Source organism: Notamacropus eugenii, chromosome 2, assembly GCF_028372415.1.
Source record: "Notamacropus eugenii isolate mMacEug1 chromosome 2, mMacEug1.pri_v2, whole genome shotgun sequence".
Lineage (NCBI taxonomy): Eukaryota > Metazoa > Chordata > Mammalia > Diprotodontia > Macropodidae > Notamacropus > Notamacropus eugenii.
In genome coordinates, this window is record NC_092873.1 from 522,162,060 (window position 1) to 522,179,317 (window position 17,258).

Consider the following 17,258-nt stretch of genomic DNA (forward strand, 5'->3'; position numbering starts at 1 on the left):
TCTCAGCTTGATTTCCAGACGGGCAGCTGGGAGGTCTGCGTTAGCAAGCTTTTGACAGTTGAGAGACAGGCATTCATTAAGTACCTACTATGTGACAACTTCTGGGCTAGGCCCTGGAGATACAGTTAGCAAGGTGAAATAGACCCTCCCTTCAAGCAACTTCCATCCTCCCAGGGGCTGCAGCAGGGTCACTGATGTGTCAACACTGGATAGATCCACGGTAACACACAACAACACCAGGGTATCTTCACTGACTGCCCCCACCTCATGTGTGGAATGCTCTCCCTCCTCATCTCACCTTGCCTCCTGGCCTTCTTCAAGCCCCAGCCCAAATCACTTCTTCAATAGGAGACCTTTCCTCCCCTCAACACTATCCCCCAACATCCCTATGTCTACCTTGTTTTTATACATTTGTTTACATGTGGTCTCCCCATTAAACTAGAAACCTCTTGAGGATAGGACTTTTTGTCTTTCTGTGTCTCCTCAGAATAGTGCCTAGCACATAGAAAGTGCTTTCTAAATGTTTGACTGACAATCATGAGGGGAGTTACTAACAATTAGGAAATGAGTCTTGATTGAATAAAGCTTGAAATGAACCTTGAAAAGTGAACTTAGAGATTCCAAGAAGCAAAGGGCAAAGAATTCCAGGCTTTGGGGTACAGCATGGAGGTGGGAGAGAAAATGTTATGTATGTATAACAAACAAGTACGTTAGTCTGGGAACAGAGAATGTGGGAAGGGAAGGAATGTGCAATCAATCTGGAAAACTGGCCACTTGACTGTCACACCAAACAGCACTGCTGCGTATTGCCTTGTGTTCAGATCCTGTGTCTCTCTGTAAAATAAAAGTCTTCTTCTTTGCCTCCCAGGAGGCAATTTTCCGGAGGTTTCATGACTCTAGATGGTGCCCAGAGTTCCTTTCCTTAAATCAGAAAGAAGAGGGAAGAGGAGGGAGATCAAGGGAGACAGGAAGAGGAGGGAGATCAAGGGAGACAGAAAGAGAGAGAGAGAGAGAGAGAGAGAGAGAGAGAGAGAGAGAGAGAGAGAGAGAGAGAGAGAGAGAGAGAGAGAGGAGAAAGGGCGGAAGAGACAAAATCAGAGGGAGAGAGGGGGAAGACAGTATGGAAGGGGAGAGATACACACAGAGATAGAAATTGAGAGAGGGAATGAGAGGAGGAGAGATATGAAAGGAGGAGAGAGACAGGGAGAGGGATGGAAGAGAGAAATGGACAGACACAGAAATAGACAGAGAAACTGAGATAGAGGGAATGAGAGAAAGAGAGGAGGAGAGATATATGGAAGATGGGAGAAGCAAATGAAGGCAGAGACATAAAGAGACAAGAGAAACTTAGAGGGAACAAGAGAGAGAGAAGGAGGAGGAGGAAGGAGGGAGAGAGAGGAGAGGGATGAACACAAAGGAGAGGAGAGGGAGGGAGGGCTTGAGGACGGGAAAGAGGAAGGGAGGGAGGGAAGAAGGAAGAGAGACCTATTTCTGTGAAACATCTCACGTTGAAATGATGAAATATGTTGCCCCCTTCCAGCTTTCACAGGCACTGCCTTCTTTTGAAATTAATTTGCTTGTGGCAGGGACTCTGACCTGCCATGTCGTTATAAAGCGCCTTCAATGTGGATCACTGCACAACTGTATCTTCCTACTTTCCCAGTGACTCAAAGGCCTTTGAAGGAGAAGAATGGAGTTTATTGAGGGCTGCCGGGCAGACTGCACTAGGTAACAGGTGGAGGTCATGGTGGTTTATTTGTGGGGAGGAACATCGTGCAGAGATGAGAAATCAAAAGCTCCACCATAATAAGATTTCGGAGGAAAATGCTGACAGGGCCCAGTGTCGATTCCAGCTGACAGAACCTTTCTAGCGATCATTACTTGATTTCACAGTTCAAGCAATTTTAAGAGGCTTAAAATTATATTTCTCTCATCTCTACAATGTTTCAATCAGTTTCTAATTTTTACTTGAAATAAAGTTAGGGCACTCATGGAGAGTTGAAGGCCAGTCTGGCTCTCTCGGTAAAGCCTGCTATGATTCAGATTCACCCAGGGGCCTTGCACAGCTTTGCCTGGAGATCTTGTCTTTTCTAACTTCCATATACCAGTGGATTGGATGACCTCCTTGCTACTAACATTCAGTCAAGGCAAACTCACTTTGATTCATTTTCTTCAATAGGGCCTATGATCCCTCTCTTGAAACAGATCTCAACCTCATCCTTCTCACCTTCCCATCTGGGGGACTCTCTTGCCTGTCTTCCCATAAATACTCTACAAGGATGAACCCATTGTCCTAGGAGTCTTCCTGTATGACTCCTGGCACTGAATGGATATCAGCGCCATCCATAGGCCATCCATGATTTATCTCTCCAGGTATTTGGTCATCTCTCTTGTCAACATGCTAAATATACATAGTCTTTGAGTGTCATCACCTAGATAAAGCTACTTAGCAAATTTTATTTTTCATGTTTTTGCCCAAAACATGAATAAATGCATCTCTATTACCTTCAAAGGCAGAAATTAACCATTCACAAATGTAGCGACAATGATGGTTGTGGAATAACTATGATGGTCAATTAGAGACAGCCATAATATGGTAGGTAGAGAGCCAGTCATGGAGCCAGGAGAACTTGCCTCTGATATGTGTTGACTTTGTGACTCTGGGCAAGTCACTTAATCCCTTAGTGTTCTAGGCAAATGTCTAAGATGATAAATTCCAGAGAATCAGCCAACCTCAATTGGTAGGAAGAGTTCCAGTCCCCTTATCTAGAAATTCCCTATATCAAGGAAATTCGATTCATGACCTATCCCTGGAAGTGGCAGTAGTAGGTAGTGGTTGTTGTTTTATGTAGATGTCATCCCCATTATTTCGGAATAAGCATCTCTTCTTCTGTCATAGGTTTGGGGGCCAATTCACTTTCTAGTATTAGAAGCTGGGATTTGTTTTTCCAAACCTAATTCAAAAAACAAACTCCAAGTCCAAAAAGAGCATATCTTTGCAGTCAGTGACAGAGACATTGGATATCTCAGAACCCAAGTGTTATTTCAAACCTCCATTTTGCATAGGGACTGAAAACTCTGGGCCAAATCGAGCAGAGTCCATACCAAATTGTTTCCCAAGTTTCTTTTGCAGAGAACCCTTTGGTTTGTTCAATCAATCTATTTTAAAAGGGAAAAGCAAAAGTCACTTCGACCTCCAGAACAAGGTGAGGCTCTGGTGTCCTTAGCACTGCCTTCACCATTTTGTCCATACCTCATATCCATTCCTCCACCACCACCTCTTAGTGTTTTGCTATAACAACACGATTCTATTAAATGTATAAGTTGTCATAGACTTAGAGATGGACAGAGACCTTGGATATCATCTAATACAACCCCCTCCATTTGTAGAGGAGGAAACTGAGTTTCATTATAGTTTCTGATTTCCCTGAGACATTTGATAAATAGCCAGTTTCCCTGAGAGATCCTCCCCCACACCAGCTATTGCCTGCCAATGTTGTCTGACTGCTCATCAAAATGGCGCCTCATTCTCTGATTCTCTGTAGCCCTAGTCTTCTCTGGGTCTGAGGAAGTTCTGAAATATATCTCTGGATGACTCAGTTCATTTCACTCCTGCTTCTGATCAATATGAGCCTATATTGGGCTCAAATGGATCTTTGGTCATAGGTTGAGATTTCAAAGGAACCTGCACAGTCATCCTCAATCTCTGCTGCCAATATTGACTAGATGACATATCTAAACTCAGGTATCAGGTATCAGGTAGAATCTGAATTCAGGGTCTCTACCCCCAAAGTTACGTCTCCTGCCATTGCCTTCACATAAAATTGCAATCAGAATCCAATCCACAAAATATTTGCTAGGTACCTGCAGGTCTCTAGTCACTGTACAAGTTAGGTATGGGGTGCCCTCCATGGTTTCCCAGTAATTTTACACACAAGGGCTTTCTATGAATTGACCCTTTCTTAATTGTGTCTAACGTCATAGGAACAAATTTGGAGATCTTGAGTTTCCTCAACACCTCCCAGAGTTATCTGTCATGAAAACGCAGGTATATATAGCCATGCCACTGCGATTTCTGTGTATGCCATGAAAGCAGAGGAAACTCCCAGGAGGCAGAAGACATTTCCCACTGGCACAGCGACCTCATTTTCGCTAGGAAAAAAGATGGACCCCATTGGAAAACTTTTCATTTCACTTTTTCTGAATAATCTACAGCCTTCTGCTTCCAAATCATCCTTTCAAAACTTAAAGAAGCCATAGGTGTTGCAAGGCCCTTTGAGTCACTCAGAGCTTATTTGTAGGATCTTAATATTGGAGGGGGGGGAGCCCTTTAGTGAGGTGCTAAGTAGTAGTAGAGGATGTGTAAACCTTGGAACCCAGATTAAGTCTCATTTTGTTCTTACCATCCTCAAAATGATTTTTAAAACATTTTCATGTTGTAGCCAAGGTCAGGCTGAATATCTTACTCCTTTACTTAAAGCACTTGAGGCTATTAGCCACCGCTGTTAGAATAAAGAACATTAGGATAGATGGTGTTTTTGCATCATTGGGACTAAGAAACTCCAGTGGGTGCGGTTGATGAAGGAGACCATTTGTGTCTTACAAGACCTCCTTGTCCTATAAGTTTCTATACACAAAGAATCACAGAATTGTTCCAGAATAGTCACCATCATCGACCTAAGACCATTGACTATGGTTTTTCAAGGGGTTTGCCAGCAATGTTATATGACAGCCAATATAAAAAGCTACTGTGATCATGGTCCACATTGGGGAAGGTCTAGAGGGCAGGACTAACTAAAGAAGGGATGGTTCTTCTGTTCTCTGCCCTGGTCAGAAATAGCTGGTGTGTTGCACTTGTTCTAGACAAGAGAGATTATGGAGGACTTTGATAAAGCACAGATTCTCCAGAGGAGGCAGGCGTCCTGCTTGGTAAAAGGCCTTCAGTGATAGAAAGATTGATGGAAGGAGCTGGTGAAAGGTAGCAGGTGAAAAGAGTGTGCTGCGAAGAAAGGATTTGACCTGCCCTGTTTGACCCCCCAAGTCAGAACCAGGAGTAACGTGTGGCTATTGCAGAAGGGCAGACCTAGTCTTGAAATCAGGAAAAACTTATGAATTAGATCTGGCCCAAAATGGACCAGGTTTCCCTTACCTGGAGGTCTTCAAGCCAAGGGTGGCTGATCACTTTTCATGCACTCTATAGAGGAATATAGTCATTCAATTCTAGGGTGGATTGCATGACCTCTGTGTTCTCATCCAACCCTGAAAGTCTATGATTCTCTAGTTGCTATGTAGAGGAATCCTGCCTCTGAGACTTAGTAGTCATGTGACCTTTGATAAGTCAGCTAAATTCTCTTAGCCTCGGTTTCCTCATCTGTAAAATGGGAATAGTCACACTCAGAAAACCTAACTTAAGGAGTTGTTCATCCTAGTCAGCAAGTATTTATCCCTGAGTCACTCAACTAATTTTCATATGCCACACACTCTGGATCCTTCATTACCTGATTACTCTCCTACAAAGAGCCAGAATTTGAACTCACTTCCACTAAATCTAAATTTACTAACCTTTCCATTAATATCCTCAGGGCCAGGAAGCGCTCTGGTCTGTGTGTTTTGCTCTGTCTCTTAGCTTTTCTGGTGCCATCTTTCAGGCTCCCTCCATGATACTTACTTGTGTCTCCACCTGAGTTTAGAATCCTTAGAATCCAGTCATGCCATGAGTGGCACAGCGTGGCATCTAGGCTTTGATTCAAGTCCTCTTTAGGGGCCTGCACCAAAAGGAATTATCAGATTCTCTTTTCATCCATCGGTAGCTCCTGCTAAATATACCCATTCTCCAACATGGTGGTTGTTATGGCCTCAATCCTAAGAGAAGTGGTTCAGGCCCTCAAAGCATCAATCCCATCCTCTAGTCACTGTACCCTGCTGACGTGCTGGGTTTACGGTGATCATAATGATAGTGAAATCTTCCATTTGAATACTGCTAGCACGTTTTTAAAACCTTCTCCTACCCTGGCAAGAACCCTGCCTTAGAATCAGGAAGAGGAAGATGGCATCAGTAATCCAGGGTTTGGAGGCATGACGAGGATGGAGAGGGCCAGCCTTGCACTCAGGAAGACTTCGGTTCAGTCCCTGCCTCTGACAGAAGCTAGCTTTGTAACATGGGGCTCCCTGCTGACCCTCAAAAATGTTCATCTTTATAGTTCTTGGGAATCCTGGTTCAAACCCTCTGGACTCCTAGAGTCATAGAGGTCGAACTAAAGGAACCTTATGGCTCTTTCCCTCCTAAGACAGCTAGTCCTCTCATTTTACAAGTGAGGAAACTGAGGCCTGGAGCATAGAAGTGACTTGCTAAAGGCCCCTGAATCAATCATTTAAATGCTCCCATTGTCATTTTTCTCATTCATAAAATCAGACCAGTTCTTCCACTATCTACTTCATAAGGAGATCTGTGAACTTTAAAGTGATGTGGACATGGGCTTCTTGAGGCTATTTTGCTACCATTATTACTATGGTTCACCTTGCTTGGTGACCTTGTACAAGTCATTTGTACTCTGTGGGCCTCATTCTCTCCATCTGGAAGACAGAAATTTGAACTAAATAAAAACTAAAAGACCTCCCAGACCACTTATCATTTCCAATGCTATGATCCTCAGTTTCTAGGAGATGCTGTTTCCTCATCAATGGATAATGGTGATGATAAGGAACATCATAATGATAATTAATAATAATAATAAACAGCCCTACAGAGATCAGGAAACCAATCCACCGTTGGATAAGCATTTATTTAGCATCTACTGTGTGCCAGGACCTGGGGATATAAATACAATAAATGAATCAGTGCCCAGGGAGTTTATATTCCATTTAAAACCAGATAATGGGGTAAAGCCCTTTGCAGATTTAAGTCACATGTTCACCGTCCCTTGCCCTTGTTCCGGTTTCCACTCTCCTAGATGAAGGGGAGCTCAGAGGCCTGGCTCTCATCTTTCTTGTCCCTGATTCTCTTGACACCCTCCCCTCCCATTCCCCCCTTCTCTCTCTTCATCCTTTGTCCCACCCTTTCCATCAGGTTTTTAAACTGTAAAGTGTGCAGAAGAGGCAAGTGATTGTCGCTCTCCTTGGATTCCAGGGAGATATCACACTCAGGCCCCAAACCCTCAGCAGCATCGTTGTGAGCCTCTCTGTGGAGCTTCAAAGTCAGATAAAAGCACAAGCATTGCTGGTTTTGCCCAGGGTCCTTTCCTGAGCCCAGCCTGACACAAGAGTGAAAATGATAGTAACTGGAGTTATGGTGCGTGGCTCAGGAACTTTGAAGGAAGTTGGGCATGCTAGTTAAATCTTCTTGGTGGTGACTTGAATTACGTGACTGGCACTTAGACAGCGGAGAAGACAAGGTCTTGCTGACCTTAGCAGCATTTCCTGGGGTAATTTTCACAGAAGAATGAGTTTTTGAAGGATTCCTTCAACATCTTCAGTACTAACAGAATTTTTTCCCCATTTTTATTCACCATCCAGCATTCTTTTCCATTGCCACTGCATGTGGGAAATAATTGTATTTTACTGTGATCAGTTTAAGGGAAGTCCCCTCTGCCCATTAATATTTTAGCTCCTCTGACTCTCTAAAAATAGGTCCTTTTCACTCTCCAACAAAGAGACGGGTTCCCCATTCTTGTCATCCCCAGGGAACTTTCTTCAAGACTTAGCTGTGGAATTGTTGTTAGAAAAATATGGAAGTTTTCTTCATTTGGAGACTGAAATTAATTACTGGTGTGGGTTGGGTTTTTTATTTCTTTTTTATTTCTTATGCACAGCTGTGACTCACTTCAGTTCCGAGTGGGACTGTGGGAAGTTGTTAACTAAAGACAGCTTTAAATCAGTGGTAGGGGGATTGGCGGAATAGAAATGCCAATTGTGAGCTGAAAAGAAAGGGATTCAGAATGGTTAGGTCGGGGTAAAGGGGGGGCTCAGAGAAGGGCATTGGGATCATTTTGCCTACCGTATCTTTGAGAGACAAATGTGGTTTAGGGGAAAGTGAGCTTGGCCTGAGGTAAGCAGATACCTGGGTTCAAATCCTGCTTTGGACACTGACAAGTGACTTTGATCACCTCCTAGAGCACAGGAATGTCAATCTGATGTTTGATCACAGAACAAAAACACAACACTTAAGGAAAGTTTTGACCCCATATTTTCACTTCTACTCCTATAAAATGTTCTAATTTTTTTTAATATTTAACTTAGTAATTATGTTTTTCATTGACTCAGTAAGAAAAGGTTCATGACCTCAGTTGTGATCTTTGTAAAACTTTGAAAGGCAACATGGTGATGTGGACAGAGAGGTGACCTTGTAGTCAGGAAGACCAGACCCTGACACATTGACTGTGTGACTCTGGGGAAGTTGCTTAACTTCTCAAGAGTCTAAATGAGACTGAGCTTCAGAGAAGGTGCCAACCTGCATTGGGAAAGGGAGCTTCCCCATCTCAGTGAAATCCCTGGTCCAGCCCTCATCATAATCCTTTCAGGTAGATGGTGAATTACTCTTGTCATTATACAAATAATGATGCCCAGGATATGAAAGGTTAAGAGAACTGTGTGGTCATCCATCTTTCTAAGTTCTGACTCCCAGACCAGAGTTCTTCCCATTCATGGAACTGCTTCTCGTACTATGCCAAGGTCCTAGACATGAGTTCAGGTCTAGACGCTGCCACCTACAGATTGCTTCACATCTCTGAGGCTTGGTCTCCTCTGCTATAAAATAGAGATGGTGACAGTTACACTGCTTACCTCCCAAGACTGAAGGAAGACAGTTTGTAAAATTTAAAGTCCGTTAAATTGGAGCTAAGCTGGAGAAGAATTTCTAGGAGGAGCACGTGGCCAGCAGCCACGTATGCTGCAGAAGGTTCAGGCTGGTGCACACAGAGAAAAAGTCATTAGATTTGAAAGAAAGAGGTCACTTGATTTATTCTAGAGAAAGACTCCAGTCAGATGGTGGTGACAGAAGCTGCAAAGGGTGGTGTAGGGGGGAGAATAGGGCAGCTAGGTGGCGCCATAGTGCATAGAGCACTGGTTCAGGAGTCAGGAAGACTTGAGTGCAAATCTGTCCTCAGACATTTAGTAGCTGTGTGACCCTGGACAAGTCACTTCACCCTGTTTACCTCAGTTTCCTCCTCTGTAAAATGAGCTTGAAAAGGAAATGGCAAACAAGTCCATTGTCTTTGCCAAGAAAACTCTAAATGGGGTCACAAAAAGTCAGACACAACTGAAACTGACCAAAAACAGGGGAAGACTACTGTTTTGGAAGTCAAAGGATCTGGGTTCAAATCATGGTTCTACTATTTACTTATGTGACCTTGGACTCTTTCAGGGTTGCAAGCAACTCTCTAAGACTACAAGTCATAAAGAAAGTGCCAGCCAACAATGATAAAGTGAATCTCTTCTGCTAATGAAGCCTTATCCTTTTGTAAAACTTGGAATTTTTAAGACAGCATGGTGGAGAGGACGAGACCCAACCTTGGAGTCATGAAGACAAAGGTCTAAGTGGGGCCTTGCTGACATCCTGACTGTGTGATCCTAGGTCACTAACCCTTCACCTTCTGCTGCCCAATTCTCTAAGACTATAAATTACAAGCACGTGACAATTGGCATCATTGTAGGAAGTTTTTTGTTGTTGAGTCATTTCAGTCATGTCTGACTCTTCTTGACCCCATTTGGAGTTTTCTTGGCAAAGATTTTGCCATTTTCTTCTCCAGCTCATTTTACAGATGAGGAAGTTGAGACAAACAGGGTCAAGTGACTTGCCCAGGGTCACCCAGCTAGGAAGTGTCTGAGGCAGGATTTGATCTCAGGAGGAGTTCAAAAGAAACCCAGGGCTCCACCCACTGCACCACCTGAGTATCTCCCACACCAATGAAATCATAGGTATAGACAACAAAATAATTAATGTCGTCATTTTTAATTATTGAGATATCATAAGGCAGGCCCTTCAATTATCCAGACATGCTTTGTGAAACTTCTTGGTTTTCATGATTAGTCCACATGATATTTGCAACATGGAGCTGATTTTTAATGGGCAAAGTAATGAACAGAAGCCCAATTGTGATTAAAAATTATACTGAAGTTTCATGTTCTCTTGCTGTCAACACATGATCTAAAGTACACTAGCCTTTTTAATTTTGAACCCATAAAATGAGAATCTGTCATACAAATTAACCAGGCATGATGGGCCCAAGGCAGGTTCTAATGAATTGAGTGGCTCATTTACATCTTAGATGATGTTTTGTTCTACGTATTTTGAGAAATATTTGAAATAATTTCCTTAATATAATCCAGTGAAAAGACCTCGGAATAGGAGATTATCATACTTAGAGTTATGTCACCGAGCATGCACCATACTTCTGCAGGTACTGGCTGTCATCTTAGACATAAGCATTCTGTGCTGGCAATGCTGAATCAAACTGGGAAACAGCATCACTTCTTCAGAACATGGTTGTGGAGCAACCTCACTTTCTAGATATTAAATCTGACTGACAGTGGACTTTAACGAGAGTATTTTTTTTTAATTTCACTAATAAATTTGTGCATCAGAATCCTGGTATGAATTTATATTCCATTTTTAATACAGAGCTGTAATTTCTATTGGTAACTCCCAACAAAGGGTAGTTAGGTGATGCAGGAGATAGAACTTGGGGCCTGAAATCAGGAAGATTCATCTTCCTGGGTTCAAATCTGGACTCAGACATTTACTAACTGTGTGACCCTAGGCATGTCACTTCACCTTGTTTTGCCTCAGTTGCCACATCTGTCAAATGATCTGGAGAAGTAAGTGGCAAACCACTCCAGTATCTTTACCAAGAAATCCCCAAATGGGATCATGAAGAATCAGACACAACTGAACGGAAAGGTTTCCTTCTCCCGATACAAATTTACATTTCTTTGCACTTTTAGTCTTAGAGAATCACCTGAAACACTGAATGATTTGCCCAGGGTCAAGCAGCCAAAAGTAGAATTTGAACCAAGGACCTCCTTGCTCTGTGACCAACTTTCTATCCATCATCCTACATTCCTTCTTAGTGAAGCATATGTGTTCTCTTCCAATATTGAAGATCCTTTTCTTCTTTGGAGTCATATCCTGCCAGGTTGTTACTTAAAGGCATCCAGAGGGAACTCAGAGAGAGTGAGTTGAGGATGAAATTCTGCACCTTACAACACAGGCAGAGGTTAGTTATTTGGTTAATCCTTTCTGAGAAAACCTGTCAGCAAAGCACTTGAGGAGAGCCATGCCTTCCAACTCTGCCTTTGTGGCTCTCCCATCTATGACCGTAGCCCAACAAAAAAATACTCAGAAAGGATCCATCAGTGGAGATGAGATTCCTCCAGCATATTGACTTTGAGGTAGAGGGCCACTTTTGGGGTCACAGTCTGAATCCCCCGAAGATAAAGTGACTTTCCAAAGTTATACAGGACAATATGTGCAAATGAATTCATATATATAAAGTTCCTTACGAGTCTTAAAGCACTCTGCACTTTACCCGCTGGACGTAAAAGGGAGTAGGGTCTCAGAGACATTCATTGCCTTGCCCAAGAGTCATGTTGTTAGTCAAGCTCAGAGCCAGGATTTGCACCCAAGTCCCCAGCCTCCAAATCCAAGCTCTTTCTATTTCACTATGTACCCACAGCATGGAGGTACAGAGCTTATCATGATGGCTTCCATGGAGCCTGGGAAAAACCTTGGAGAAGATTAAAAAAAAAAATCAAATATAAATTTCTATTTGAATAGTTTTCATTAACAATGACCAGCAAGTATTGGTCCTAGAAAGCTCAGAGAGGTATAGTAGAAAGCATATGGTGGTTGGGGGTGAAGTGGGGGGATAGAGGTGTCAGGAGCCAAGTCTAGAACCAAGGCACCTCAGCTGTTCACTATGTGTGTGATTCGGAGCTCGTTAAGCCTCCATTTTCTCCTTTGTAGAATCATGCCGTTGGACTAGCTGACCTGCCCAATCCCTTTCAGGTGTGAATTTAAGGCTCTCTAGGCCTCTCTAGGCCTCAGTTTCCTACTCTGTAAAATGAGTAAGGGGAACAGATGACCTCCTAAAGTCCCTTCCAGTTGTAAATCTATGATCCTAAGCCCAAAAGCCTATGACTGAGCACCAAGTTTCCTTTTTCTGCCATGTTCAATTTTATTTGTCCATCCACTTTTCTCAGGCTACTCCTCCAGCCTCTTCCCCACTGCGTTAGCCCATCAGTCCATGACCTCGCCTTATTAAATCGAACTTATCGATCATTCTTGCCAGGGATGCCGTCGCCAACCACACTAAAGAAGTCAGAGAAGTCTGGTTTCAGCAGCCCCTCACCGTCGCAGACCTCCTCCCTGGGAACGGCATTCACACAGCATCATCGGCCTGTCATTACAGGACCCAGAGGTGAGGCTTTCCCCGGGGGACCCACCCTCACATGTGTGGAGGTGCCTCAGCACCCAGGGATCAGGATCAGCATGAGAGTCAATGGAAAGCCATCAGCAGAGGTCTTATTAAACAATGCTCTGATGCCTTAGTCCTTTCAGTGACACAAAGATAGGATTGGTTTCCCATGCTTGGGTCATTCAAAAGGTAAGAATATATCTCAGAAAATGGGATCCAGGCTGTTGGTGGTGGGGTTTTTGCAGAAAAATGTACTGTGGGAAGAGAGTGAGAGGAGGTGGTAGAATACATATTTAACAGAACACTAAGGAAAGGATTCCACAGGGCCCACAGTTAAATGGTGGGTACCCTTGTGAGATGTAGTGGCTTTGACCTTCTTTCATCCTGGTGGGTGCCTCTCTTTTGCCCCCAAATGCTTTCCAGTCCTCTTTCCCCCAAATCCTCATCTCATTACTCATTATTTTGTATGAGCAACACAAAGCCTTTCTTGCTCCCTAGCTCCTTCTGAAATGGTAGATGGCTCGTCTGGTTCTCATTGTAGAATTTCCATCACTAGGGTCTTGTGCGCATTTAGAGTTGATTATTAAAATGTGTCCACGGCAAGCATGATTTGTATTTTGCTCTAAGGTCATGCTCCTAGCCTCCAGCAAATGTCGGCAAGTCACTTAATTTGAAAATAGTGCAAGAGGAAAATATACTCTTGGTTTGTTTAAGAGGGGAGATGATGATTTTCTTTAGTGTAGGTAGGTCTTTGGACTCAACTGGCATCACAAAACACATGTGAAAAATTACATTCTCTTCTTCTTAGAGTTATGTCTTGGGAAGTTGGTCTTTCCTTTTCTTTGTTTTTCATGGATCCCCATCTTATTTCCACAAGCCATGTCCCTTTTCTAAAACTGAAGATTTTTCTAAATCAGAGATTCTTAACCTTTTTTGTATCATGGGTCCCTCTTAGACCCTTTCTCAGCATCAGGTTTTTAAATTATCGAAGAAAATGCTCAGTTTCATTTAGAGTTTAGTGTTAACAGATGTAAAGGGCTTGTTTCCTCTTCAAGTTCATAGATTCCCTGAAATCTGTTCACAGTAGACCCAAGGCTATCTTTGATCTATTCTAGAAGACACTTGACAGATCAGCAAAATGGCACCATGAGAAGTCAATGAAACTCAGTGTTAGGATAGAGCCCAGGATTCTTTGAGTCCATCCCATGCCTGAAAGAACACGCCTTCTATGACATACCCAGTCAGAGATCAGCAAGCCTAAGAAGTCCAGGACAGTTTCTAAGGAAGCAGGATGTTATCACTGCTTGAAGAAGAATTACCAGGGCCATTGGGAGAATAGGAATAATTGATCTCAAATTGAAAAGCATGGGCAGTCATTATAGAACCACAGCCACTGAGAGCCAAAGGGTCCTCAGAGTAATCTCGTTCAACCCAGACCCAAACAAGAATCCATCCTACCAAACCTCCAAGGTCATCCAACCTCTCCTTGAAGATGTCCAGTGAGAGGAAGCCCTTATACCTCCCCAGGCAGCTGATTAATTCACTTCTGGATGGTTGTAATTGTTGAAAAGTTTTCATTTCATCCAATCAAAATTCTGCTTCTGCCACAGGTTTGGAGGAATCAAGCTAGAGAAAGAAACATCTGATTTCCTTAAGAAAAAAGGCCATTTAGCCATTTGGCTGTCATGAGAAACATTATCTTTTTAATGTAGCTGATCAATCAGTTGATTGAGTGATTTTCATTCTCTGCTTCCAAGAATCTACTGATCCGTGGGAAAAGCACCATTGTTCTATATGTTGCTTTGCAATACAGACAGGGATGCTCACAGCATTAGCTAGGGTTTGTTTTAATTATTTTCCCTTAAATTTGTTGAACAATGGCTCTGAATAGGGCTTATATTCATAGACCAGCAAGGTATGTTAAGATGGAGCCCTGGACCGAGAACCAAGAGATTTGACTCCAGTCTAGAATTTGCCACCAGCTCATTATGTGACTTTAGGAAACTCATTCATCTTTCTTCATCTCTGAGACTAAGATGTTGGATTAGTAAATGGTCTTTAAGGATTCTTCTTATTCAAAATTCTGACACTATGGAGTAGGCCTTGTTGTGGGTGAAATTTAACAAAAAGATAAACTGAGGGACATATTCATTCTCACACTTCCAAAGAAAGGCAGATGATGGTCCAGGGTAAGAAGCAGTATGGTAATAATGGAAAGTATACTGTATTTGGAATCAATCCCTGCCTTTGCTTCATACTACCTGTGGGATCTCCTGAAGCAGCTCATTCCATGTTCTGATAGTTTGGTTAGAAGGTTGGTTGACTGTTTTCCTGAAATTAAGCCTCAGTCTCCCTCCTCACAGCCTCTACAACTGCATTGTTCTGCCTTCTGGGATCAAGCAGAAGGTGGCTAAGCCCTCTTGCATTTTGATATCTCCTGAAGTCTATCATCATCACCATTACAATTCCCCAGTGAACAAACTAGCCAAAAATAACCCATTTTAGGACCAGATTTCCTTGTTTAGGTTAACCATACACTTATTCCAGTTCCAATAAATTTGGTACTGTGTAGACACCACCTAATAGTCTAAGTGAAAAGAAAGGGGCAATACTTGAGTTGGGTTTTGAAGGATGAGGAGGATTTGGATTCAACTCAACCATTCACCTAGAGTTAATTAAGCCTGTAGCATCTGCCAGCATTGTGCTGGGTGACAGATGCCAAGGCAAAACCAATGGTCCTCCCCTTAAAGAGCATCCATTCTGCTATAGGCTGGGGGTGCGGGGGATATATACCTAGATAATGAAGTGCCCAATACCTGCAGAGTAACTGAAAGAAAAGGAATGCCAATGGAGTGATGGAGAAATGGTTGGCTTGGGAAGTGATGCCTTTGATGAGACTGGAAAGGAGATGAGAGGTGGGGATTACTGTAGGGGGAAACAGAAGTGGAGGGTATCCAGGGTGTGCAGGGCAGCCTGCCTGCATTGGCATGGAAAGGGGGAATGGAATACCAAAAACAGGGAACACAAAGTAGAGGCTAACGGGTATCATGAAGAGTAACATGTGTCACCAATGTCCAAAGAGACTAGAGCCAGATTGGACTCCAAACGTCCAACAAGAGAGTTTCCATTTTGTGTTTGTTGTTGGTATAACTAGTCAATACTGGAGGCAGGATTGGAATCCAGCTCTTCCTTCCTTGGAGTCCAACCATAGTCACCTTTTTATAATAATACATAAATCGTTATATTTGTGGCCATATTGGATCCATTCTTTTGAAATGAAATCGATGCTCTGCTAAGACCACACCCAGTATGAATGTGCCATCTTGGCAGAGACCTTGAGTGGCTACACCAGTTCCGACATTCAACATTTAAGTTTTTCAGAGTCTATAACCCCATAACCACTTCACTCTGTACCCTAGAGGGAGGGAGGTGTGGTCTGAAAGTCTCAGTAACTCCTCGGCTTCTGACTTCTGCAGCTTTGAGAAATTGTTTAACCTTGTGGCCTCAGTTTCCCCATCTGTATTCTGGGGATAAGACTGTGCCATGTCTTTCTCCATGTGGTTGAGATTAGTTAATGTTGGTGAAGCACTTCCAACTTGAAAGGGATCAAAAGGAGAAATAAACATCCCCCTCCAGGCAGGCAAGCTTCATACATTACAATTACCATGTACTTTAAGCTAATGGTGGGCTAAGCTTCCAAACACTGGACTTGACTGATGCTAAAAATTTCGGTCACAGTCAAGTATTTAATTATGACAATTCTTTATTTGTGGTAATTGGAGATTATCCTTGCTTTTCTCTCTCCCCCAACCTTCCCTCTCCTGGGCTATAAAATTCTATAATGCTATGAAGAAACAGGAATGAGTTAGAAGCAGTGGTGAACTGACCACAGGGCTTGGAGCTGGAAAACCTGGGTATGAGCCCTGCTTTTCCTAAACTACTCTCTGGGTGACTGTGGGTAATTACAAGGGTCCAGGTTTCACAGTTGCCTTACTGGAAATTTGTAGACAACACACAAGGGGGTAGGATCTTTGAATTTGAGTCACCTGAAATGCTCAGAGATGATATCCCTCCCTACATTCTACTTCTGGTCCAGGGTCATCTGTGAAGAATGAATTTCATAATTTTAGGTCCTTCTCCCCTTTGGGATCATGAATTTAGAGGTGAAATGGGTCTCAGAAGCTATCGACTTGTGCAAGGTCAGTGTCAGCTACAGAACTGGAGTCGCCTGAATAGTATAAAATATATCTAAAAAATAAGTAGTAATAATGAAGGCAGGTCTAGGGATCTGTAGTCAGATGATCTGGGTTCAAATCCTGTCTTAGATGTGTGACCTCTGGGGCAAGGCACTCTAAAAAAGTAAGTCCCTGCCTGCGAATTTCCAAAAGAGGGGAGTTGGGATGGAGAGCCCATGGTGGGGAGGTGCCCCCTGGATTCTGATTCTGAGAGCCTTGATCTTCAGTCCTTCTTGGAGCTTCCATTTCCCAAATCTCACTGCCCAAACACAAGTGTAATTACAATCCCCCTTTACCACGTTGTAAAGGGTTTCTCTGTGACATGAAAAATACTTAAACAGCACCAGGCTCAGAATGTGCCCACCTGTCCTCAAGCACCCCATTTGCCTGGAAAGCCTCCTAAATTAAATGGGAGGCCCACACCTGGGCAGGAGCTCATAAAAGTGCCCTGATGGCTTAGCTTTGTTGCGTGTAACTGTTCAATAATTACCAGATAAATGCATAAGTAAAAGCTCGATTACACTAATAATTTGTCCTGAGATAGATGGGTAGGACCCCCCACTGGGTTCATTTGTCATCCCCACAGCCAACTTCTAAAGAGGCCTCCTTCGCC

The 17,258-nt window shown here is 43.0% G+C and overlaps 1 protein-coding gene across 8 annotated transcripts in view; it reads left to right on the forward strand.

Moving 5' to 3' along the window:
- The window catches only part of NFIA (nuclear factor I A), a 455,027-nt gene that overhangs the window by 356,353 nt on the left and 81,416 nt on the right, over positions 1-17,258 (forward strand). For 6 of the 8 annotated variants that reach the window (XM_072649683.1, XM_072649684.1, XM_072649685.1 and 3 more), the window contains exon 7: positions 12,285-12,413. The exons of the other annotated variants lie outside the window; for them this stretch is intronic. In XM_072649683.1, coding sequence (XP_072505784.1) covers positions 12,285-12,413 — 129 coding nt within the window. The remainder of the gene's footprint in view (positions 1-12,284; positions 12,414-17,258) is intronic. 8 annotated transcript variants of the gene reach the window in all.